Source organism: Delphinapterus leucas, chromosome 10 (assembly GCF_059928025.1).
Source record: "Delphinapterus leucas isolate spDelLeu-1000000601 "Yukka" chromosome 10, BTC_Dleu_Yukka2, whole genome shotgun sequence".
Classification (NCBI taxonomy): Eukaryota; Metazoa; Chordata; class Mammalia; order Artiodactyla; family Monodontidae; genus Delphinapterus; species Delphinapterus leucas.
Window position 1 is genome coordinate 19932845 of NC_143138.1, and position 27134 is coordinate 19959978.

General features: G+C 42.5%; 1 protein-coding gene across 3 annotated transcripts in view; it reads right to left on the minus strand.

Moving 5' to 3' along the window:
* Positions 1 to 21494, minus strand: part of RIPOR2 (RHO family interacting cell polarization regulator 2) — a 210885-nt gene extending 189391 nt beyond the window's left edge. The window contains exon 1 of one of the 3 annotated variants that reach the window (XM_089918417.1): positions 21170 to 21494. In XM_089918417.1, the coding sequence (XP_089774543.1) occupies positions 21170 to 21245 (76 nt within the window). In that variant the 5' untranslated portion in view covers positions 21246 to 21494. The remainder of the gene's footprint in view (positions 1 to 21169) is intronic. The other 2 variants (XM_022562345.2, XM_022562350.2) reach the window with 2 other exon arrangements.
* Positions 21495 to 27134: the final 5640 nt, after the last annotated feature.

Here is a 27134-nt window from a genome sequence, read left to right on the forward strand (position 1 = left end):
ATCTTCGTATTTTAAGGTTAGTGATTAGCAACATCAATTCTATCTGCAACTTTAATTCCCCTTTGCCATGTAACCAGTTGCAGGGATTGGAGAAGACTTCTTTAAGGGGCCATTATTCTGACTACCACAGTAACAAAAATGTAATAATCCAACACCCAAGAAAATGACTGGTTTATTGGAGTAAGTGAGGAAGCTATCATATAATTCTATTTTAAAACAGTTTAATTCTATTTACTGATATTCTAAAATTGTTTATAGAATTAAGGATTCTTTTGTGAGAAGCTGCCATGGTGGAGCAGCATCTGGTTTTGAAACTAAAAATCAATTATTTTTCAAGAAATACGATTCAGTGACTTAGAAGTGTGTTGCTGGAGAAACCACTGATTAGAAAGAAACTAAAACTTCAAAAAACAAGGTGTGTCCCCCAGCCAATCCACACAAACATACATATTTGTATCTTGTTGTGATGATTCCTGAACCATTTGTGTGGAAAATCTGAAGAAACTGGGACCACTGCTACCCTCTTGCCCAATCCTCCTGGTCAAGTACAATTTCTTGCTGTAATTCACATGAAACACACGTTCTACTATACTTGGATGGACCAAACCTATTTAATCTCCAATCTAGGGTAGACAGAAGTGGGGACAGAGGGGTGTCAGGGCTTAAAAAGTGGGGGTGGGAGACGGAGAAAAGGAAGATGAATATGTATATGTCATTCGGGAATTCTTATATGGCTGCAAGAAACTTATGTCAAAGTGGCCACAAAATAGGAGGCAAATGAATGTACAACTATGTTTACTACTAGAAACCAAAATGTTTGAATTTATGGTGAGGGAGGAATGGAGAGAGGATGGAAAAGTATGTCTGGTCATTCCCTTCTCTTTCCCTTCATTCCTGACCCCATTACTGGAGGATATTTACTTAATAGTTGATTTCACTCTACTGGGTACTTCCTTTCCCTTCTGTCATTTTGTAAAACATGCCAACTCTCTCCCTCTCCCCTCTTTTTGCCCTGAAAAAATACAATGAATGCATAAAGACTTGTTGGTACTGAAAAAAATCAAGGTGCAGACACAAGTGTGTGGTGGTGTTTACTTATTGCTTTTTCTCTGCAGACCACTATGTAGTAGACGACAATTATAACTGATTTAGCCAGAAGAGCTATTACTTGGAGAAGTGGAAAGAATATCCCATATTGGTAAGAAAGATAGTAACGACGGGTAGAGGACAGAATTATAAAATGTAAACTCACGGGTGCACTTCATACCCTTCCTGATTCTATCGTTTCTTTCTGTGGACATATGCTGAGCATCTACCAGGAACCAAACATTGCCAAGCACAAAATTACAAAGAGAAATAAAATCATATTTGTCCCCAAGAAGCTCACATTCTAATAGGGAAGAAAGAAATGTAATTTCACTACTGTAAAGCAGGAAATAAAGTTGTCAAATATACATAAATCCTGAGAAAACTCCAAAGGTGAGAGAAAGCTAAATGTTCTCCTTAAGAAAAAAAAGTTTAGTTGAACAATCCTTAAATGACAGTTGTGTTTAGTGACAGCGACCCGTAACAGAGATTTAGGTTTGCCAGTAGGTTAAAAATTGATCATTATACAAAATTACTTAATGAGGAGCTATGCTTTTCTAGAAAAATTATATGAGTGGATAATGTGTTAGGTCCTTGCTTCTTTCTATTAATTTCTGAAGAAATGTTTTATGTTGGGTTGAGAAAAACTATAAAGTGGCACCACCTGGTGGTCACTACCCTAAATGTTTGAACTAGGCTTGTTATTTCAAATACAGTAAGAAATCTTGACTAGCTCAGAAGGCTTCATATTAATGCTTTACGTTAAAATAGCAAACTGATACATGTTCCCAGAAAATCATAAACAGAGAAAACATTTAGAATTCTGGCTGAAGCAAACTCAATAATATACAGAATAATCTACCACCAAAAAAGAGAGTTTGTATATAGTACTCATTGGACTATATTGGATTTCCACTGTGTTATAAGAATTTCTTATTCTGTTACTTTTTCTCCAGTTTTTTTTAAAGCAGGGATTCTTCTGCACAGAACTTCCCTTCATCACCCCCAGCACTGATTTCATCCCCAGCATTTTAGCCAACAAACGCTATTTATTGGTTGAAAATTTGTCCTGTAGAATTTTCCACATTCTAGTTTGGGCTGATTACTTCCTCATGATGTGGCTTAATTTGTTCCTCTATTCCTTGTTGTCTATAAACTAGTAGTTTATAAGGTTTAGATTAGATGAGATCTTGATTAGATTCCAGTTCAGTTTTTTTTTTGGTAAGACTACTCAGAGGTGATGCTGTATGTTTCCTATTTCCATCAAAGCCCCAGGCACTAATGACCAGCTATGACGTTAAGATCAGTTGGTGGGTTCATGTGATGTCAGCTGGATCCCTACATTATAAAGTTCCCCCAAAACTTCTCATTGATAGTTTAGACATCCACTGATGATCACTGTCTCTATCCATTATTTCACGAGAATTGCAAAATGGTAATTTTATAAATTCGGTTATTCCTTCTACATTTATTAGCTGTGATTCCCTCATGATCTATTTATTTAGTTTGAAGTACAGTTCATACAGGGAAGAAAGGAAAAATGTGTAATTTATTTATTTAAAACATATTTTTAGGATAATAAATTAGTGTCCTAGAAACTTCCAAAGGTGGCCAATGCTTGTGTGTGTTTCATTATGAATTCAAGATTGTTATATATTTAATGTATTTCAACCAACAGCAGGCATTATTCCTCTTGATGTCCAAATTGTACCACTTTTGACCAATGTGTATATTTTTAACACAAATACTCTAATAGGTAGCAAAGCTAAATTGTAAAGTTGTTACACTCTCAGGATAAACTGTTACCACTTTCAAGGAGGGCAATTTGGCAGTATGTGTCAGGAGACTTAAAAATATTTATAACCTTTGATTTATACCCTAGTATCATACTTAAAGAAATCTTTTCTATGAAGATGATCAGAGGTGTAGACAATAATTGTAGAAAGATGTTAATTCTAGTGAACAATTAGAAAGTGATGTCAATAGGTTTTGATACATTTGTATGATGAAATATTATAGCTACCATGTGAAAAATCTAGTTTTTGAGGAATTTTTATTATCATGGGGACATTTTTATGGTATTATATTAATTGAAAGAAGATTACCAAAATCTTATTTACATAATATTACCCCAATTATTTTATACAAATATGTATGTAAACAGAAGTCTAGGAAGACATACTTCAAAGTGTTAATAATAGTTCTATCTAGATGGTGGATTACAGAATTTTTTATGTCTCCTTTGTACTTTATTTTACAAATGATCTCCAGTAATAGGTATCACAGTGTATCTTATCTAAAAGCAGCTAGTATTGAAATTTGCTTGTGGGTAATGTTGATTTGTTATTCTTTGAATAATAAACCAAAGTACATGTCATTTTTTGTTAGTGGTAATTGTGCAAGAAAGAAAGCACATTTTTTTCCCTTAACCAAAAGATCATTCTGACTTAGTTAAAGAATGAATATAGAACTGAGCTGACTTCGAAATGCAACATACGGGAGATATGTTATATTTTCCCTCCTAGGATCTGATCATTGCAATTAATTATGCTCTCCAGAAGTCAATTTCCCCTGTGCTATCCAATGAGTCAATCTGATATTTCAGCTTGATTCTTAATGTGAATGAGACACATCAACATAGATTAAGATGGGTGTGTCTGTCATTTGTAACAGGTTTCCACAGGACACCTCCTCCCACCAGTTCCCTTCTTGATACTGACAATTTCTAATTTTTGGCATCCTAATGTCTAGTTGTCTGACAACCTCTGGTCCAAACCACTTATTAAGCCCTTAATTTCTGCTTTCCCTTCTTATTACCAAAAATTACTTATTAAAGTATTCAATGTCGATTGGATAACCCCGATGAGCTAAAAGAAAATAAAATTCACAAATCATTCTGTCAAAACACTTTTAGCATGTTGCATAAATCCTATTTCCTGGACCTATATGACTAGCCTGTTAGCTCTTTGGGGATAAGACTCATATCTAGTTTACCCTTTGTTTCCTTTGTACCTAGAATAGTGCTCATTTCCTGGGTGTCTACTGATGATGGGAGGGAGGTGAAGAGGAGGAAGAAGAGAGGGAAAAGGAAAGCATTCCTGGACAGGTGACTACATGGGAAAAACCTTGGATGGAGGGATGAGCTCTGGGCGTTAGAGAGGCTATGGGGAGACAGCCCGGCCTGGTAAGAGGGATCAGGTGAGGGAGTTATGGGCGAAAGGTTGTGGCACATACGGCAAGACTGTGAAGGGTCCCAGCATTTGGCTGGGGAGTCTGTCTGTCTATAGCATGAGTTGGTAAGGGACCAGACTGAAATCTATCCTATTATACGAAATAGCCACCCTACATTCCTTAATTCTTTGAATCAAATAATTGGTTTATAATGAAGGTTGGTGGCAAGGGGACCTACATATTAGACTTTTTAAAATGCTCTGTAACTATATAGAAATAAACCCATAAATTTAATGGGATTAGATACTTTTTAAGGTATAATTTACATGGAGTAAAATTCATCCTTTTTAGTGTACAGTCCTATGAGCTTTAACAAACGCATATGATAGTGTAGCCCCCATCACAATCAAGATTTAGGAGAGTTCCATCATACAGAAGAAGTTCCCTCAGACCTCTTTGTAGTCAACCTCTCCTTCCAGCCCTTGGCAACCAATGATTTGTTTTCTGTCCTTATAGTTTTGCCTTTCCCAGAACGTCATGTAAGTTGAATCATACAGTGTGTAGGCTTTGGAGCTTGGCTTCTTTCACTTAGCATAATGCATGTGAGAACAATCCATGTGGTTGCATGTAACCATTCTTTTCTTTTTTTTTTTTAATCGCTGAGTAGTATCTCCGTGTATAGATGTACCACAGTTTGTTTAGTCATCCACAATTGAAGGGCAATATATTTCTTTAACTAATATTGTAGCTTCAATCAGCCCAAACAAGACTTCTAAGTTTTGGAGAACTGTTTACTAATTGTCAAAGATAGTTGGAGACAGGAAAAAGAGAAAATCCAAGTATAGTATAAATTAATTTTGGAAATGTGAATGTCACTGTCCAGTAGACCCATTTTCAGAGCAGTCAGAGAGAGTGAATGATTGAAGGTCTCCAGTTCTGCGTCCTGGAGTGGCCTGACCCTACACTGACAACACACTACAGTGTCTCTCTAGGACACGGAAAGCTATTTTCTATGTTTCTACCTACACATTTGAAAAACGAAGTTGCCATCTTTTTTGGGTTCACAGCATTCTCGGGGGCCAAGTTCGTGACTCTGGGTTAAATATCGTTAGGTGAGTAATGAGACGTAATCATGCCCAGTTAACCTCCAAATATTCACATTAAATGGAGGGAAGAAGAGCCAAGAAAGAAAGAGAAGATGGGCGGGGGGAGGGGAGCGGACAGGGAGGACAGAGGTGTGCATGGGGGTGTCTGTCTCTCCACTGAATGGGCACTCGAGGCCCTCTCTGCCTCATGCCCACTCCCACCACAGGTCCTAGTGTTCACGTGGGTGGTGCGAGTTCTATGAATTTTATCTAAGATATAGTCAAAGGGGGAAAAGGGTAATTTAAAAGCTTCTACTTATTTAGCGCTATGGTTCTTATAGACAAAGAAATTTTAAAAAGTGCCAGTGCTGTTTAAATTTTCTGCTACTTGGAGATTGTACCTTGGATTTATATAGAAACTATCTACTGAACAATAGTGCTCTGGGAGGCCAGAGCTAGGGGGACACTGGGTATCATGATAATGAGACCTTTTAGGGTTAGAAATGGAAAAGCAATGGAGCCTTTAAAAAAATGACAGAAACGGATAAGGAAGCTCATTCTATTCCCCTCACCCCCACCCCAGCAATAGTTGTGTCATAAAAGGAGGGAAAAGTAAAAGATCTTCTGAATTTAAACTGTACTTCTGAGGACAAAAAAAAATGTTTTTCTTTTACTCTTTGCAGAATACAATTGATTGAAATAAAAATTAGATGCTGGAATTGAAAAGACCACACATTTGTCTAAAGAAAATGCACACAAGGTTTAAAAAGATATACTTCCTGTGATGTGATGACTATGAATATTCCAACATGGCTTTGGAAACACTGATTTTGGACTTAAAGGAGCAATCATTCCCTTCACATAGTCCCTCCATGAGTCATTTTTGTTCAGGAAGAGTAAGAAGTTGATTTACCTAGAGGTCAAGAATCAGAGCTGTAGGAGACTGAAATACGGGCTTGAATGGAAGGACTGTAATGCATTGATGAGATTCTTTCTGACTCTAAGTGATATTTTATTTGTCCTTTAACTCATGGTATTTTGAAGCCAAATTCTAAGTGTATTCATGAGCAAAAGAAACTGAAGAAATTGCATGGGATTAAAAGTTACAGAGACTAGGTTTTTCTGAGGTGAGCCATTTTTGAAAGGATTGTGTTCAGAAAGACAGTTTTATAAAATGAATGCTAATTACAGGTAAAACTAAAGGTGAACAAAATGCTACATAAGAGGTTTTTTATTCCCAGTGCTGTATAATTAATCAGGGCTATTGTGTGCGGAAAAGAGGGAAGTCGCTTCCATTGGTTGCATTTGGCTGTTAGTACATTTTTCTTAGATATTTATATAGGTATGCATTTCACCACATGTAGAAAGGAGAGTTGAGTTTCATTATTTCAGGTCTCACTAGTTCAGTTTATGACAATTCACATAAAGACAGGCTAAAGTCTACCTTTGCTTAGCAGATAAAAATAAAGGACTGAAGGGTAGACTGAAGAGATTAATCTTCTAAAGCACTTTGGAAGGTCAGTATGTAAACAATGGCAACACTAATTATAAATCCTTCTTGTTTCTTCTGAAAAACAAGAAGCCTCAGAATTTCTGGAGGCTTGACTTTTGTTACTCTATTTTGAATTGTTGTACATTTTTCTTTTCTTTTTCTGTCCATTTTTAAAAGGGAAAAAAATTAATGTATACTTTTAAAGAAATCATTTGTATGAATTTAGAATATGAATTCCCCTGCTACTTCTTTGACTTGGTGACCCTTCACAGTACAATGGAGATTACAGTGGTCTTAAATGCAAGACCCTGACAATTTTAAAGAGAATAAACAGAGAAAAATCCTGAGATTTGGAGCAGGAATTCCCTCTGAACGGAAGCTGGCAGGAGATAAGAGGCTGAAGGCCTGGAGGAAATAAATAACACACCTGCTCTCCAGTGGGGGCAGAGAGCAAGAAGAGGCAGGTCTGTCTGTCCTGGCTCTGTACACCCATTCCATGGCTGCTGAGATGTGGGCCTGGAGCTGGCCCCAGGGCGCCCCACAAGTCCTGACACAGCAAGGCCAAAAGGAACCACTCAGGCAAACGGCACTTTTTGGGTCTGCCAGTCTCCCGTAAGCAAGTGTTCAAATATTAAAAGAAGAGTACGCCCATGAAGGACTTCCTGATAAATCATATTTTTAAGATAGAAAATATTAAATTTTAAAGGCATACTCTGATCTGCTAGACTAAGAAGAGAGATAGTTGAATGGTTCTTCAGGCTGACAAAATATTTTCACGTGTTTTGTCTTACTTAATGCTCAGGACTATTGTGAGGGGTGGATTCCACCCTCCCGGTGCAGCCCAAGAGCCTAGAAACGCGGAAGCACACGGTGTAACGGAGCTGGTCAGTGGCCCAGCCTGCGGCGGGTCCGGAAGAGGAGGAGCGCAACGGTGACGTGCGAACTCAGCCCCAAGGTCAGAAAGGAAAGTCTACAAGCGTGACCTCTGCGGGAGGGTCAGTGTCCAGACTTCAAATATAGATGTGCAGTGTGGGGTTTCTGTTTCTCCCTGCTCGGCGCAGAACGGAGGGCATACATCGTCCCAGCTCCGCCAGTAAATGGGTCACCGGGCTCCCGATGGCCACGTTACAAATGGCAAACTAGGAGCGGAGCCCCTTCTGAGTACGGAAGGAGGCATCTTCCTGTGAGCGTGGGCGCGGCCTTGAACCGAGTTTGTGCTGCGGAGGAAAGGGGCCCCTGGGTGTGGGTCACCACATCCTGGTGCGACTTCAGGTCTTGCCCTGCTCTGTTCTGCGCTTCAACTCGGCTCGGAGGCAGTGCCACGTGGGGAGGCACAAGGGTCAGAAGCCACCACCAGGATGGGAAACTCACTTAACAGGTGGGAACAGGCAAGTTCCCTGGGGCAAGGGATCACTAAATGGGGCTGGGACCCTGGAGGCAGCGACGCTTCAGGTTGTGGAGGGGAAGGCGGGGCGGGGCGCGGTGGGAGGTGGGGTTCTGTGTGTCTGCTTTCAGTTGCTTTTGGAGAAGACAGGGGGCGCTGTCTGGCCAAGACAGGCACTAGCTGTGAGCCCAAGGGTCCTGGGTGTTCAGGTTTCTTTCTGAGTGGGCCTCGTGGTGGGCCTGTCTGGCACAGAAAAGAATCCAGGGACTCAGGGTAGATATTCCATACAGATTTTAACATTTGGTTAGCATTTTCCTTCTGTATATTTCTCAAACACTTGTGCGTTTAGCACAGCATTGGAAGATACTGTTCCCAGCAGGCACCAAATATCTCTTTGACTGCTGTCAGACATTGCTAGCCCTGGAATCCACCTTTAGGAGACTCCCAGAGCTGTGTGCATTTCAACTGGGCCCACATTTTGATATTTGGGGAAGCATGGTAAGATGGATTTTCTGAATAGACAGTGCAGGAAGCTGGAAAAACTGCTAGACTGGGAGTCAGCTGATTTGGGATTGAATCCTGGAGATAAAAGTTCTTGCTGTGAAAATTGCTTTGGACTCGTACAGAAATGACTTTGAATCCTGGCTCTGTTCTGCTACTTAGTAATCCTTTAACTTCTCTGAGCCTCAAAGTCCTCACCTGCTAAATGGATACAGTGACCAACCTCGTAGGGTTTTGGATGAGGATTAAGTGAAAGAAAGACTCATATAGGGCTTCCCTGGTGGCACAGTGGTTAAGAATCTGCCTGCCAATGCAGGGGATATGGGTTCGAGCCCTGGCCTGGGAAGATCCCACGTGCCGCGAAGCACCTAAGCCCACAAGCCACAACTACTGAGCCTGCGCTCTAGAACCCACGAGCCACAACTACTGAGCCCACGTGCCACAACTACTAAAGCCCATGTGCCTAGAGCCTGTGCTCCGCAACAAGAGAAGCCACTGCAATGAGAAGCCCGCGCACCACAACGAAGAGTAGACCCCGCTCGCCGCAACTAGAGAAAGCCCGCGTGCAACAACAAAGACCCAACGCAGCCAAAAATAAAATAAATTATTCCCTAAAAAAAAAAAAAAAAAAGTGACTCACATAGTGCCTGGCACAAGTTCTGTCCCCGATAAGTGAGGAGTGACGGGGAGCAGTGAGTTTGGTTTGATGTGTGAAGAGGAAAAATGAGAATTGGGCTGTGTCTAGGACGGAGGGGGACATCATTTCCTAGTACAGCTGGAGGCAGCAGAGTCCTGGAAGCAGTTACCCCTGAAGAGGTGATGTAAGAAGGGGTGCACAAGAAACGAAGTGCAAACTTGTGGCCTGGGCAAAAAAGAATGTGTATTGACTGTATGGAGAGGGTGAGTGGTCTGACTGATGTCTCCCAGATGCTCAGAGGCAAGATCCAGAAAAAAATCCCATGCCCTTGGCGGGGACACTCACATCCCACGCCCCCCATCACCTTCTCAGATGATACTGAAATGGAGTCCGCATTAGGAGTGAGGGTGAAGAAAAAAATATGTAGTCTCTCCCTGAAGATTATGTTTCTCATCTTAAAAACCACACAGCTTCATTTCAGCTGTGGAGGAAACAGAAGGAAGTCGATTCCTTGTCCTTTGGGAGAATGATAACGGTGTGTGGGCTGCTCAGCTCAAAGTTGTACTAGAAGCATAAAGCTAAACTACATGATTTCCTAAAGAAATCAAGATGTTCTTTCACTCTTTTCTCTCTGTGTGCTGGATGTTATTATTTTAGATGCAAAACACAGAATTTTAACTTGAGTTAGGGAAAGAAAATGGAGAGAGTAATAACAGGCAACCAGAAAGCTCTTGAACCAGGGCTCCTGGACCCTCTGTGACTGTGTCATAGCTTGTCAGCGCCAGCACAGCCTCCACTAGAGAACAGCTCTTCCCTCTGTCCCATCCTGGTTCTCCTGCCTCCCCTGGCCTCTGCTCTTCTATATCAGTCTGGGTTTAGGTCTCACATTGGGAGAAACAATCCCTGACTTGTGTACAGGTTCTGCAATCACATACAACGTCAAAGAAAAAAATGTAGGGTTGCTACCTTCTGAACCATAATCCTTTAGTGCTGATTGAATAAAGTACCCCTGAGTAGTTCCCACTAATATTCCCAGGGCACTAATATTCCCAGGGCACAGATGAGGCGCATTGGGACCCCAGAGAGGTTCCTTGTCCTTGATTTGCCTAGAGATTCCTAAGACAGGCACAGAGCCATGAGGACCATGGAGACCTCAGGGGCTGTCCTCTCTGGTGGTCGCTGTTTGCCCGTGCTTTTTGGTGATGAGAGATCTTACCACCTGCACATGATTATACCTTATAAAAATACATCCAGTAATGGAAACTACTCTGCAATGAAGATGACAAAGGTGCATGCAACAACATGGATGAACCTCAAATGTATTATGCTAAATGAAAGAAGCCATACTCAGAAGGCTACAGGTTATAGATTCCATTTGTAAGACATTCTGAAAAAGGCAAAACTGTAAGGACAGAAAGCAGACCATCAGTTGACGAAGGCATGGGTTGAATACAAAGGAGCATGAGGGGATGTTTGAGGTGGTGGAACTTTTCATATCATGATTGTTGTGGTAGTTACACAACCATAGGTGTTTCCCAAGATTCACAGGACTGTACACTAAAAAGTAAAAGTGGTCTTATAAAAAATGTACTCTATGTAAATTAAACCTCAAAAAACGTGACTAAATATTTTTAAAGAACCAGTAACAAAGATTAAATGACATACATATTGAAGTGTTTAGAGTGAAGTGTATGGATGTCTGTAACTAAATTTGAAAGCATTAAAAATAAGATTTATTGATGGACTGATAGAGGGGTGGATATATGGGTAGATATAAGATAAAGCAAGTATAATAAAATATTAGTGGTAGAATCTAGGTAGTAGTTATATGGATGTTCCCTCTATAATTCTTTTAACTTTTCTGTATGTAAAAACTTGCTTATGAAATCTCGGAAAACATTAAAAAATACATCTAACACATCCCTTCATCATCTGTACCATTTAGAGGGTGCTTGCAGGCCCACAAAATTGCTTTCATCGTTTCTGATAGCTCAAAAGAGCATCCTTTCTCTCCCTTTGAAACCATCCTGACAGAAGTAAAGCTTCCTCTTGGTCCACAGGGGGGAGATCGCTTGAGATTATTTGCAGGCTCATTTACATGAATTTGCTATCCTCCCATTAACACAATATTAGCAAGTAAGTCCTTTATGGGTTTTTGTTACTTGCTTGAAAACTGAAGGATTGGATTAATTTGACTCTATTCGTACACAAAACCTCAGGAAACAAAGCTCTGGGGAGCAGCAATTCAAAGAGTTATTAGCAAATATCCTAGACTCTGTTTTTCTTGATCTTGCCGAACTCTTTTTGGGTGCAGGCTCAGGTTTAAGATGCCTCTTCACATTCCATTCTATGATGGAGCTAAATGCCAAGCTACCCACCCCTAAGCACAAGGACATCCTGGTGCCTTGGGAACCAGGCACCAATGGCACCAACCTGCAATGGGATAGGGAATGGTCTTGTTCCCAAATCACCCTTCATTTTGGTGGGGGATGAAAAGATTTACCCTTCAAGGACTGTGTGTGGGATAGTTTTCTGAAAGTAGATACACAAACCCTCTCCTGATTACCCTGACCTTTTAAACACTCCTCCTTACCATCTGAGTACAGAGAGTCAGAGACACCCAGGCTATGTGAATAATTAAGCGAACAGTTCAGTCCCCATCCAATACAATCCACTTTTATAATTATAATAATTTTTTCAGGAATAAGTGAATCAGATTAGATACATTTAAACTGCCCAAACTCTGCAGGCCTCCATTTGAATTTGGCTGTATGGATCCAGTCTAAAGATATTTATGGCCATTGACTGTCAGAAAGGTATTCAAGTTATGTTGTTAAGTGAAACAAGCAAGTTGCAGAACAGAGCCTATGAAAATAATATATTGAGTATGTTTTAGAAAAAGAAATGGGAGCACTATGCTGTACAATGAGGGGGCTGGGAATTCTAGATGACTTTCCCTCTCTCTCTTATGTGTTTCTGAATTGTTTGAGTTTTATACAACAAAGACATAATAGCTTTGTATCAGATCAAAACAAACTAAAGACATTTATTTTTTAGTGCTGCTGCCCAAGCTCACAGCCATCACATTCTTTTTTTTTTTTTTTTTTGCAGTACGCGGGCCTCTCACTGTTATGACCTCTCCCGTTGCGGAGCACAGGCTCCAGATGCGCAGGCCCAGCGGCCATGGCTTATGGGCCCAGCTGCTCCGCGGCATGTGGGATCCTCCCGGACCGGGGCACGAACCCGTGTCCCCTGCATCGGCAGGCAGACTCCAAACCACTGCGCCACCAGGGAAGCCCCAGTCATCACATTCTTGACAACTGGGGTGTGTCTGTGTGTGTGTTTGTGTACACAAACATACACACATATTCCTGTGCAGTTAAACAGTTTCTTGGATCTTGATATAGAAAAACTGGTACTTACATAGTGGCTTGCTTTTAGGCTAACATATTTCCAGATGGTTCCTATCCCCTAAAACCCTCCTTCCCCCCAACGTAATACACGGGCTTAATGCTACTGAGAAAATTTGCTATTTTGGTAATTTTCTGCTTCCAACCAGAGTCCAAGTTGTTATTCCAGTGGTTAACTTTTGGGCTCTTTAGATCTGTCCACCAACAACCAATCTGAGGATTAAAGGCTTTAAGACCCTCCACCAAGCTCTGAGTCCTCTAATCCCACTGCTGTTTTCATTCTTTTTAATTACAGTTAGTTGTGTTCGAATTTGTTTCTTCTTCCTCTCCTTCCCCTTTCCCTCCACACCCTCTCTTTTGTCCGTCCTTGGCTGGAGATGGCTAAAATATCTGTCCAGATCAATGTACATACAAAGAGAGCACTTTCTCAACCAACAGAACCCCCTTGAATTATTCAAAGTACCTCCCTTTCTTGGGTTTCCCATGCTTTTAATCCTTGACAGTATAAGCTGGAATGGGGCATTTGGAAGTAGCACTCTGGGACTCAATCACTCAGGCAGGAAGGCTGAGGGTAAGGCTTCTATGGAAAGCAATTAACCTTCTGGTTGATGAGAAAACAGGTAATGTCGTGTTGGAAGCTATATAACTAACTCTTACACCAGTATGAATACTAGGCTCCCTAAACAAAATACAGTCAAATTCTCAGTAATTGACAGAACAGCTGGTAAACAGGATGCAGAACTGTGGAGAAACTCAGGCCCTGGGGGGCCAGCCTGCCCGCTGTCTGGGCTGAGGCTGTTCATGGGCGACTTTAGCAGGTGGCTAGACTGGAACCTAGGAAAATATGTGACCCGTGGTTTACAGAAATGTTCTAAAAGCCTTCTTTATTTGGTTTTTTTTTTACACTTGGGGTGATCCCCTTGCTTACCTCCTCCCAAATCTTTAAGCTTATGGCTTTAAAGGAAACAGGAGCCAGGTGAGGAATTCATGGGGTGTGAGACAGAACAGAGCCACTATGGAAAACAGTATGGAGGTTCCTTAAAAAACTTAAAATAGAGCTACCATATGACCCAGTAATTCCACTCCTGGACACATATCTGGAGAAAACTCTAATTTGAAAAGATACATGCAGCCCGATATTCATAGCAGCAGAATCTACAATAGCCAAGACATGGAAGCAACCTAAATGTCCATTGACAGATGAATGGATAAAGAAGATGTGGTACATATATACAATGAAATATTACTCAGACTTAAAAAAGAATGAAATCATGCCATTTGCAGCAACATGGATGAACCCAGAGATTATCATACTAAGTGAAGTAAGCCAAACAGAGAAAGACAGATATCATGTGAAATGACTTATATGTGGAATCTAAAAATGTGATACAAATGAACTTATTTGCAAAACAGAAACAGACACACAGAGAAAACAAACTTGTGGTTACCAAAGGGGAAAGCAGGGGGCAGAGGGGGATAAATTAGGAGTTTGAGATTAGCAGATACAAACTACTATATATAAAATAAACAACAAGGTCCTACTGTATAGCACAGGGAACTATATTCAATATCTTATAATAAACTATAATGGAAAAGAATATGAAAAAGAATATACATATATAACTGAATCACTTTACTGTACACCAGAAATTAACACAACTTTGTAAATCAACTATACTTCAATTTAAAACAAAAACAGAGGAGACCAGCCTGAGTCAGCGAGAGCAGCACTAGGAATCTGACATTTGGGAGTCATTCTAATTAAGTCAGATCAATGGCAAGATACTGAGGCAGCAAGTCAGGAAAGGCAACAACACGGCTTCTGCTGTGGTCTAGGACGTTTGGGTGTCTGTATCCAGGCTGAAAAGGTCAATCTGCAGCCATATGGCTTCCCTAAGCTGGTGCAAAATCCCGGAGGGGAGGAGCCCTGAGGAGAAACGTGAGAGTCGTTCCAGCCCCACAGCACGTCTGCCGACCCTCCCCAGATAACAGGTGAGCTGGGCGGAAAACCGATAGTCAGCAGGCTGCTCTGTAAGCTGATGCTGGGTCTCTGGCGAGCAGGGGCCATCTGCAGAGTGGGCGGCCCTGCGCGGATGGAAGAGGCTGGGAAAGGCGCTGTGCACACTCCTCCAGCCCTCAGCCCCTGGCTACCTGGGGCCTGCCCAGCACCAGCCCTTGTCTTCCGTTTCATCTGGAGACACAGAGGTATTTAGAAAAGACTCCAAGGCCACACCCGGTAAGGAATAACCGGCTGGGTTCTTACCTCCTTGTGTAGGAGAACTGTCAGTCTGGGAGAGCCCCCTTTCAAAATCACACCCGCTCTCCCAACCACTGTCCAGGGATGGGTGTGCGGAACTCAGACTGCTGCTTACGGCTCCCCTCTTGCCCCATCACAATGGAGAATACCACCACACTGAGTCAGGAGAATGGCCGAACAAGACAACCACGTCACATCAACGCTGGGAAGGAAGTGACAAGTGGTATCTTTGAGACAGCAGCATTCGCAAATCTCAAACGTGTATCAGCTTTGTCACTGTTGTCTTTTCAGGGACAGAGAGAACTCATTCCCATTGCTTCAGTTGGGTCCACAGAGGGTGTCATCCTGAGCCTTCTCCAACAAAGCTCTCCCCAGACATGGAGTTCCACCTTTCAAGGCAGCAAAGCAATAAGTTCCACTTGGGCTATGTCACCTGGATGCATTTACTTGTACTGCACTCCACCACTGGGGAAAACACTCACCCCAGCTTCTCAGAAGAACAGGAGTTAACTGCACCCCCAGGGGCCAGTGGTTTTCCCCTGGCAGGGCTGGGTTGCCTCCTACCTGGTGTGTTGCAAGCTGGCCGGGTATGGGGGTGAAGTGGGGTGATGTTAGGATCTGAGTAAGAGGGGGCTGCCTTCTCCAGCATGGCATTTTCCCCAACCCAAAAGCGTGGTGGTGGCAATGGTAGCCCCTTTATCCTGTCCCAAAGGTCACCATTACCGTTACCAGTCTCTCGGATCCCTATAGCTACCGCTGCCACTTGCCAGGCACTTGATACATTTTATGTCTTCTAATCCCCCTAATAACACTGCGAGGTTGGTGTCGTTATAACAACCATTTTGGGCTTAAGGAAGTAGACATTCAGGGAAGTAGAATGACTTGCCCACAGGCCAAGAGCTAAGATGTAGAAGTAGGATGTGAAGTCATATATCCCTGTTATCAAAGTTTATACATTTTCCAGGCTTTCTTCCCTTTCATCACCCCTAAACTTTAGCAGATTCAAGGGAAGAAAGAGTCACAGGGCACCCCCTTATCTGTGCCTACCCCTTACTGCCAGACCCTGCCCTGACACTGCTGTCATCATTCAGAAAGCCAAGTGGCCACTGTGCTCTCTCTAGACCCCTTTTTACCCGGGGAGGTCTCAGTAAGCAGCTTGATACAGTTTTCAGGGTGTCAGATAAGCCTCTCCTCAAGATATCTGCCCGCCATCACATATTTGGGTCTTTCTCTGCTGGTATCTTTTATTATTTAAACAATTTATTTAATTGATGGCCTCTTTTAAAATTTGAATATCCCTAAGAAGGGTAACACATTACAGCTCTCGTACCTTGGTTCCATTATTTTCCACCCCACACTATTATAGACTGTAAATAATGTAAATATCTCATTACAGACCCTGGCAGTGAAAAGAAGTGAGAGGGACTAGGGGAAATTGGACTTTGGGAGTCATTGCTTTAACATGATTATAAAATATGAATATAATTTTGATGGAATTCAAACCTTTTTGAGTACACTAGGTGCCAGGCATTTTGTAAGGGTTTACAGGCATTAGGAGATCACATTAAGAATTGTATTCTACCTGGGAGATTTGAATATAAACTATGTATTAAACAATATTAGGGGATCACTGTTAATTTTATTAGGCAGTTATGTAGAAAAAGGCCCTTATTTTTTAAGGATGCTCTTACTAAAATATTTAGAGGTGAAATGTCATAATGCCTGCAATTTATTTTAAACCACTTCAGTAGGAAAATAGAAGAAGCAAATATGGCAAAATGTTAACAACTGTTAAATTACATGGGTATATGAGATTCATTATATTATTTTCTCTACTTTCCTGTATGTTTAAAATTTTTTCACAATAAAAAGTAAAAAAGAAAAACAAAGCCAGTAGCTCAGAATCAAGGTTCTATTACAAGGATGACATCTGGGTTTGGAGTAAGCAGAATTCTAAGATGGCCCCATGATTCCGGCCCCCTGGTACACATGCTCCGTGTCATTCCCTTATGTAGGTGTGGGCAAAACTCGTGAATATGGTGAGATTTTACTTCCATTATTAGGTTTTGGTATATGGCAAATGTTAAAAATTTGCAGGGCTTCCCTGGTGGCACAGTGGTTAAGAATCTCCCTGCCAATGCAGGGGACATGGGTTTGAGCCCCGGTCCAGGAAGATCCCACATGCCGTGGAGCAACTAAGCCCATGCACCACAGCTACTGAGCCTGCACTCTAGAACCTACGAGCCACATCTACTGAGCCTACCTGCTACAACTATTGAAGCCCACACGCCTAGAGCCTGTGCTCCACAAGAGAAGCCCCCGCAATGAGAAGCCCACGCACCGCAATGAAGAGTAGCCCCCACTCACCACAACTAGAGAAAGCCCATGCACAGCAGCGAAGACCCAATGCAGCCAAAAATAAATAAATAAGTAAATAAATAAATGATTTGCAGATGTAATTAAGGTCCCTGATCAGTTGATTTTGAACTAATCAAAAAGGAAATTATCTTGGGTGGGCCTGACCTAATCAGGCAAGTCCTTTAAAGGAGAGATTACAAGCAGCAACAGACACTCTCTAGTTGGCCTTGAGGAAGCAGACTACCATGCTGTAGGAAGGGCGATGTGGCAGGGAACAATGGGTAGCCTCTAGTTGTTCAGGGCCTCAGTCCTACAACCACAGGGAATTGAATTCTGCCAACAACCACTGCACTTGGAAGGAGACAATGAGCCTCAGGAGACGGTGGTCTTGGCTAACACCTTGACTGCAACACTGGGAGACTGAGAAGAAGACCCAACTACTTCATACCCAGTGTCCTGACCCATGGAAACTATGAGATAATTAATGTATGTTGTTTTAAGACAATAAGCTTGTGACAATTTGTTATGAAGCAATAGAAAAAAACAAATCCAGGTTTCAACTGTTGTGGCAATTATAATTGATTACAAATAGCAGCACTGTATTGGAAAGGATTCTAAGATTGGGCATGGCCTCCTTGGGAAAGAAAGATATGGAGAAAGCTGTGGTTGATTAGCAATGTCTGCACGGGCATGGAAGGGGTGAGTGGTGGCATGTATACCCTTTATTGCCATTCAAGGCCACTTTGTGTATTTGAGGAAAAAAGGATTATTAACTTATTTTTCTCAATGACAGAATAACCCCAAGAGGCAACAACGCTTGGGTCTCCAAGTCAGAGGTGATGCTGACCTGTGAGAAAGGCCTCAGAGAAAGAGGACGGGAAAAGTTATCCAAGACAAATCTTAGCAATTGCAAAACAATGTCTAGGACTAGGCTTGCAGGCCGGTGTTTGCAGTGAGAGGCTTCCCCATTGTTCCTTCCCTCTTCAGTGTCTTCACGCTTTCTCCCTTTCCACAGCCTCTAACTCTCTGCCTTCAAACATGCTCAGTGGTTCCATGAGTTGGAAAAATCAACCCCAAACAAAGTCACTTGATCCTGCTGCTATTTCTAACTCACCCTGACCCTGATACAGCAGAGCTCTTGACCATCCTGGAGGAATGTCAGAATCCCTCCTTCCTCAGACACATAGGCCAGAGAGGTCAGGACTAGCCTGCTGAACATCAAGCTTGGATTAAACATTTATTAACACATCATTGTTTCATATTAAAACCATGCAGACACCGTATCACAGTACCCAGATTTTAGTCTCATAATTTAAGTGAAATCAGTACAATGAAGCAGGCCTTTCTCCCAAGTTCTTGTTTTTAGAGGGAAGGCCAACCCCACCCCACCAACAGTATGCAATAATGCAGATCACACTCCATCCTTTCTCAGTGACAGCAGAGATGTTGCCCTAAATCTGTGGGACCACAACTGTTTCCATACCAACACAAAATGAGGTGTCACAAAAACTGGAATTTAAAGTCAAGGTAGGTGCAGCTGCAAGAAGCAGACGAATAAGGTGGAGACTGAAAAAACGACTAAGAGCTTCTTCAATTATATTAAGGAATGATTTTGCTGGGTGCAGTTCCTTGTACTGGGGTGCCATTTGGAATGCAACCAGCCCAGCTTGCCCTCCTAAGCTAGCAGACTGTGTTTATTTATGTTCCTAAACCACTCATTCATCATAATTTAACTGTCTTCCCCAGGGGCTTTTAACACATAAGAAAGGCTTGCCAACATATAACTAGACTTAAATAAACTATGTGATGGGCTTTTAATTAGAACAGCACCCAGCACTTAAACCAGGGCTTGGTGCCCCACAGCTGTCACATTTCGCATTAGAGCACACTATGGGCTATATTTACAATTTAAAGAATTAACTTCCAATGTTTAAGCTTGAGAGCTTTCACTTAGAAAATAGCATTTTTTTGCTTTTCTTGAAAAAAAAAAAAGGGAAATTGGGAAATCTGGCCACCGGTCAGACCCCCATTCCTCATGCAAATAATCTGATGGCACTGAATGGTGGGTGCCCTCCTGTACAAGTGCTTTCCCATGTACCACAGTCTCCACCATGCCCTATTGCCTCCTCAGACTGAGGCCAAGTGGCAGTTGTAATTTATCATCGTGGTTTCACTATTGTTTTTCCCATGACAGAGATAAGAAGAAAGTGAGCTATTCCTTACCACCCTGAAAACAGCCCTTTTGCTCACTGAACTTAGCAGCATAGCCCCTCTAACCATTTGAATTTGCTGACATCTGAGTTAAATACACCTTTCCAGTAACAGACACACACCAATTTGTTACTTATTGAAGGATAGTGGTCTTGACACATACATCTTAGAATGCTTTCTCTTTCTCCGATTACGTCAACACTAAAATCTCCCTTTTGATCACCTCACACTGGTCAGAATGGCCATCATCAAAAAGTCTACAAATAATAAGTGCTGGAGAGAGTGTGGAGAAAAGGGAACCTTCCTACAGTGTTGGTGGGAATGTAAATTGGTGCAGCCACTATGAAAAACAGTAGAGGGTCATTAAAAAACTAAAAATAGAACTACCATAAGATCCAGCAATCCTACTCCCGAGCATACATCCAGAAAGGTGAAAACGCTAATTTGAAAAGATACGTGCACCCCAATGTTCACAGCAGCACTGTTTACAATAGCCAAGACATGGAAGCAACCTAAGTGTCCATCAACACATGAATGGATAAAGAAGATGTGGTACATGTATATATATATATATATATATATATATATATATACAATGAAATATTACTCAGCCATAAAAAATAATGAAATATTGCCATTTGCAGCAACATGGATGGACCCAGAGATTATCATACTAAGTGAAGTAAATCAGGTAGAGAAAAATATTATATGATATCACTTATATGTGGAATCTAAAAAAATAATACAAATCAATTTATTTACAAAACAGAAACAGACTCAAAGATATAGAAAACAAATTTATGGTCACTAAAGGGAAGAGAGGAAGGAGATGGATAAATCAGGAGTATGGGATTAATAGATATACACCACTATATATAAAATAGATAAACAACAAGTATTTCCTGTATAGCACATGGAATTATATTCAATATCTTGTAATAACCTATAATGGAAAAGAATCTGAAGCTGTACATCTGAAACTAAAACAGTATTGTAAATCAACTATAGTTTAATAAATCATAAATAAATTAATTTAATTAAAGCTCACTTTTGGTTAGAGTTCCTGTCAACTCAAGGGGAATCTTAGTATGAGTTTGATAATTTAAGAAACCATATGATTGGGTCCTTAAAGGAAATGTGACTCGCTGATCCTTGAGTTTCACACATTCTAACTACACCACTGATACCTGTTTGATTCAGACACTGCATTTTCCCCCCACCATAATAAACAAAAGTTCCAATCCACACAGCCCCTTGACTGGTATAAGTATTTGTATTTTCCATCAAGTGGAGAAGTAAAGAAAAAAGGCCCTCTCTTGCTTGCTACTTGAAACAAAGTGAGTTTAGTTACCTCCAATTAGGATAGAGCTGTAGGAAGGAAATAGGGAGACAGGAGTGGATGAAAATTAAGACCACTGAAGAGGGTGCACAGGACATGAAGGAGGAGATGGGGGGGAAGCTTGGAGCGGATTTGCAGCAGGGGCATAAATGCGTGTACTGGGAAAGGTGTGGAGAAGGAAGGCGGGGGCGGTGGGGGGGGGGGTTGGGGGGAGCGGGCAACACCCCGGGACACTCACGGTTGAGCTGCCGCCTCCGGATCCTGTCCCTCCATGGCCTGTTTCTGATCCAGTGCAATCGTGAAGGTAACACCATGGTCCCAAAGTGAGGGTCTAACACCTTCTCATGGCTGGAGAGCAAAAGTGCTCGTAGCGATACAGGAAGTCAAGGCCAGACGTATAAAAAAAAAATTTTTTTTAAAAGCTCTCTTCTCCTTTTTTATATCCAAGGCTTCCGTTGACTTCTTTTATCTTGAAACTTGCCTTTTCTTTCCTTCCCTTAACTCCCGACTGGCCCAAAGGCAGCTGCTATGCTGGGCTGCCCAGCCCAGGCCTTCTGTGCCATGTTTTATGCATGAAGATGATGGGCCAGTAATTTATTCCAGCCGAGCCGATCACCGGGCTCCTGTGTCTGCCCCACGTCAGAGGCCGGGGGAGGGCAGGTGTAATCTGTCTGCAGGAAGAATGGCTGAAACGAGGATCCCTCTCTGCAGGCAGGATTGAAGATCAGAGCTTGGCTGCCAGGAACATGGGGCAGGGCTGCTGGAGCCCAAATCAGGGCAACAGTCGTCACATTTTAGGGCACATGATTTATCTGCTGCTGGGTCTCTAGCGCGAGGCTAGCGCCTGGCACAGGGTAGGTGAACAATAAATATTTGTTGACTAAATGAATGGTTCAGTGGTAACCAGCATCAGGCTTCACTGTGCCTGCACGACTCCTTTACACCGGTTGACCTGCTATATTCACTGTCTTCAAAATGCTTATCTGAACTTTCTCACCCATCCCATTGCCCCCACTTTTCTCTCCACCTAAGATCACCCTCCCTCCTCACCCACCCATTCATGCTTCAAAATCTCATTTTCCCGTGAGGCTTCCCTGCACCCACACCGATGGGGCCGGCACCCACGCACCCGTGCCTCTCGCGCGCCTCATGCCCGGATGGCCCTGACTTGTTAGGGCTTTTGTTTGTTCGCTGGTTTGTCTTAATGTGCACGTCCAAATAGCGAGCCAGCTTCTCGGTGGCAGGAACTGTGTCTTCCTCTCCTGAGCCTACAGTGGTTTGCATGAGAAACTGGTGACACCGAGGAGTGGCTAGGGCAGCTTGAGTCTGGTCCCCAAAGCTCCACCAGCCCCTCCTCAAGCCACCCCAAATAAATACACAGTCTAAAGAAATACATTGTATTGGCTATAAAAACACAGCCTCAATTCGTAAGCCCCGGGCGCTGTGCCTGGCGGGGGAAGTGCTGTTTATGATTGATCGCTTACTTTGTTCCAAGCTCTTCAATGTGCGACATCAGATTGCTCCAGACAGCAGTTATTGATCAAAGCCTCAGGAATAGTCTTGCCAAGAGGTCCGAGCTGGAAAAAGTGACATTCACGTTACCAAATTTAGCCCAAGATAATCCATAAGCTTGCAGAAGGCAGAAACTCTGCCCTCTATCTTTTGTATCCCTCATGGTGCCACTGAGGCAAAACTGCCAAGAGAGGGGGGTTGGGGGGTGTCATAATCACAACTAACCAGAGGTATGCTTTAGTCTCTGTGCCTTGTTTTCTTCGTCTTAAAATGGAAATAACCTGCACACCCCATGGGGTTATCGAGGTGAAATGAGATAAAGGTAAAATAACTCTTTAGTGGGGCTTCCCTGGTGGCGCAATGGTTAAGAATCCGCTTGCCAATGCAAGGGACACGGGTTCGAGCTCGGGCCCGGGAAGATTCCACATGCCACTGGAGCAACTAAGCCCGTGTGCCACAGCTACTGAGCCTGCACTCTAGAGCTCACGTGCCACAACTACTGAGGCTGCGTGCCACAACTACTGAAGCCGGCGTGCCTAGAACCCGTGCTCTGCCACAAGAGAAGCCACTGCAATGACAAGCCCGCGCACCACAACGAAGAGTAGCCCCCACTCGCCGCAACCAGAGAAAGCCCACACACAGCAACAAAGACCCAACGCAGCAAAAAATAAAAATAAATTTATATAAAAAATAACTCTTTAGGGGTTGGTAGAGTGTGGGAATGCTCCTCGTCCAATTGGCACTATGCCTAGAGGTGAAGGGAGTACGTTCCAGAGCCGCAGTGCCCGGGTGCAGACTCTTAGCCGCATCATGACTTTAACATCACTGTACCTCAGTTTCTTCATCTGTAAAATGAGAATAAGAACAAGAGCTGCTGCCTTAGGGTCATGCTGATGATTTATTGAATTAATACACTCAAAGGGCTTAGGGTTTAGCATCGGCGAACTGCTCCATGTCATCAGTGGCCACTGGTCACTAGCCACGCAATTTTGTGAAAGTTAGCAAATTCCCTGGGTCTCACTTTCCTTATTTACAAAATGAGGTGGTCTGGGATACATTACATCAAGAGTCCTGGGTTTCAGTTTCCTATTGCTCCTATAACTAATCACCACACATTTAGTGGCATAAAACAACACAAATTTATTATCTTACAGTTCTGGAGGTCAGAGTCTGAAAGGGTCTAACAGGATTAAAACTGAGGTGTCCGCAGGGTTGCATTCCTTCTGTAGGCTCCAGAGGAGGATCTGTTCCTTGCCTTGTCCAACTTCTAGAGAATTCCTTGAATCGATTTCCAGGTTATCTTTCTTAGCCTGAGGGACAATGACCTGGGCCTTTATATCGAATGTAGTGACTTGGCAATTGTGGGTCTCGTGGGACTTTGTTGGTCCAGACAATTGCTGCTGGACCCTGAGCCCTCACTGGTGTGCCTGCATCCCAAGCTTCAGTTTCTGAAGCGAGGGGAGGGTAGACACCAAGATGAGGACAAAAGCTATGGAAGGCAGCCATTGAGATTTTATTGACTGTTGCAACTGGACATAATTCCCTAGAGTGATAGACTCAGCATAAGAAAGCTGTGTGTTTGAGAGACCTAGGATGGCTGTTCCAACAGTCTGGTCTGGTCTTGACCTGTACAACTGCTAACTGCAACATATTTCTGCTCATCATGTCACTTACCATAAACCAAATCAGGTAGCCGCCAGCTAGGCAAATTAGAGACGAGGGGAAACTCAGGGAGTCTGTTAGGGTGTTGTCGTCATGCTTCCTTCTGTTGTTACCTTCTTTCACAATTTGGCTCTTGCAAGTCTGTGTCCACGATGAACTTGAACGTGGAGCATGTCGTACAAAATGAAGTACCCTTTTTTTATTTTTGCAATCAGTATCAGACCTTCTTTCCTCCTCATTAAGCCACACATTTCCTCAAGCTTCTGCCGCATGAGTCACTGCTTTTCTGATGTACATAATTTACAAGAGCAGATGAGAGGGAACAGTGGGCCAGAGGGGGCGGAAAGTACAGTTAGGTCTAAAATGAGAGGCAGCTGAAAAGTTTGGGTTTCGTCTTCTCTTGTGAATTTAAATACAAATCTTGCCAGTTTACTCCTTACTATCATGGAGGGACCTGGAGGTGGGGGGCGAAACTAGAAACAGAAGATTCGCCTCCATCTCTTACTGTCATTCTTTCCAGTCAGGTTGGCAATGCTGCAGATCCCTGGCTCACACCATATGGTTCCTTCTCCTGACTCTTCCAGCTTTATCTCTTCTTTTATCAAGTACACACTCATAAACGCCTGCAGTAGATGGTGTGTGGAGTGTTATTCTCCCAAGGAACATTTTCATTTGTGTTAAGTGTAGGATATCAATTTTTACTCTTCTCTGGGCTTGTGATGCTATTACATTTTCATAAGTTGCAGAATTTCATAGCGAAATACAGAGTCTGCTAGGAGGAACGTGTTAAAAAGAATATGGAGAAAAGCATAATTATGTGATCCTTGCTGTTACATTTTTCCTTCAACTCATTTTCAATAAATGGAAGCTAAATGTTATATTCAGGAGAAATATAAGGGGCACCAGCATGTCTGTTTCTACTTTAAAACTGTCCTGGGGAGAAACAGACCTTCAATTACTCAGTGGAGAATGGAAATTGCTAAGCCAAGGCGCACTGTGCTCCTTTTAAAGAAAGCCACTTAGGAAAACTTGGTATTCTTTTAAAATAAAAGCTTATTAAACACCAGGAGAAAACAACAGCATAGCATCTGATTTATTTCTCTCCTGTCACAAGCACACCCAAAAAGGACAGAGAGTTTTGTTTATTCTTTGGAAACTGGAATGGGACTGAGAGCCAGATTCTAGTTGTGGCTATTGGGCTGTCAATGTACCTGCACTGATTGAGTACTTACCAAGAAATAGGCTTTGTGTTGCATGCTTTAAGTAGCTATGCAATTTTACTTAATTTCCCCATATTCTTATTAATAAGTGGTTATTAGTAATCCTATTTTACAGATAAAAGAGTGACGGCTAAAGAGTGGTTACTCTAAATAGCAATGATCTAATACAGTACTTTACAGATTTTAATTTCAGATCACTGTCACGATAATCCTGTACCCATTTTGTAGGTGGTGGAACTGGGGCAGAAAGAAGTTCAATAATTTGCAGGGCTTACACAGCAGCAGGTGGCTGAGATGAAATTTGAATTCAGATAGCCCAGCTCTGTGTTTAACCACAACCTATATTAACTCTTCACATTAAGTAATTTAAAAACACTGCACTGTAACTATGTACTATGCTCTACATACTCAGTGCTTCTTAAGTTTGGCAATACCGTTCTGTTTTTGAAATATGTCCCATGTAGCCTTGGCAAAGGCTATTACTGAATAATAAAGAATTAGAACATTTGACAACTCTTAGAGAATTATCTTAGACAACACCACATGCAAAAGCCTCATGTTAGAGAATATGAAACTGAGGCTCAGACACGTTAGGGGACACATCCAAGTCTGCACAGCAGGTTGGTGGATTCGGGCCAAGTCTTCACCCACCCCATCTCCCAACCTCAATACAGTGTTCTTTCCTCCGATGCTGAGGTCAGATTTTCCAGGAGATTTTAGGCCTAGAACATTTTTGGAGGATGGTTTTTGTGGAGTAGAGACAGAGAATTTTGAGTTGGATGATACAAGAGAGGCAATGAGCCAGAGAGAGGGCAGTGCCTGCATTTCACCTGCTCTCCTCCTGTCAGACACAGCCCATCCCTGCCCCCTCCCTCCTCCTCTTCCTCCCTCTCAAACTGCTTCTCCACAGCACTTCCCATCTCAGTGAAGCAGCCACACCTTCCATCCACTGCTCCCACCAGAGACGTAGGTGATCCTCCTTGTGCCCTCAGCCTCCTGCCCACATTCGGGCCAACAGCTGATCCAATGGAATCTACCTCCTAGTTCCCTCCCAGATCCTCCCTCTAGCTGTCCCCACAGCCATGACCCTGGACCAAACCATCACCATCTGTCATGTGAGCTGCCTTGACAACCTCCTCATTGGTGTCCTCCTGTCCCACTTTTGCCACCCACCCCAATCCATTTGCTCTTTATAGCCAGAGTAATCTTTGGAAAATGCAGGTCTGACCACATACTGCCACCACTCAAACCCTTTTAGTAATGTACTTCCTCTCAGGATAAAATCCGCCTTCCTTAATCTTACTTCCAAGCTAACTGCTCCCACAACAGTGGAGAAGAGGAGATACGTAATGAAGATGTTAAGCCAATGGAATTGATGATTGATTTATTGGAAGAGAGAGAGAAAGGAGCCATTTGGGAGATGATATCCAGGGTCCAATTTGAAGCACTCACCACCTGGGCACAAAAGAGAGAAAGTGCCCGTGCACTGAGTTTAAGCTTCGGAAGGCAGAGACCCAGACCATAGAGGAATGACTATGAAAGAAGCTGGGTGTGAGCTTGTTAATTCGGCCAGGCAATGTCTGTCCCAAGAGCCCTCGAAATTTACAACCACTATGAGGCCTCACAGAAGAGACTTGTTTTCTTCTGTGATTAAGGGCCCAGATATTTTTAGTTTGAAAATAATTTATTATGCAAGTCGGGCCTGAGTGACATCAGTGGAGCAGAGTTGCCCTTACGTGGCACAGTAGGGACAAGAACAAGGTCTGTTTTCCCAGCTGACTCCACCAGCCCAGTGGAGCAGCCTTGACT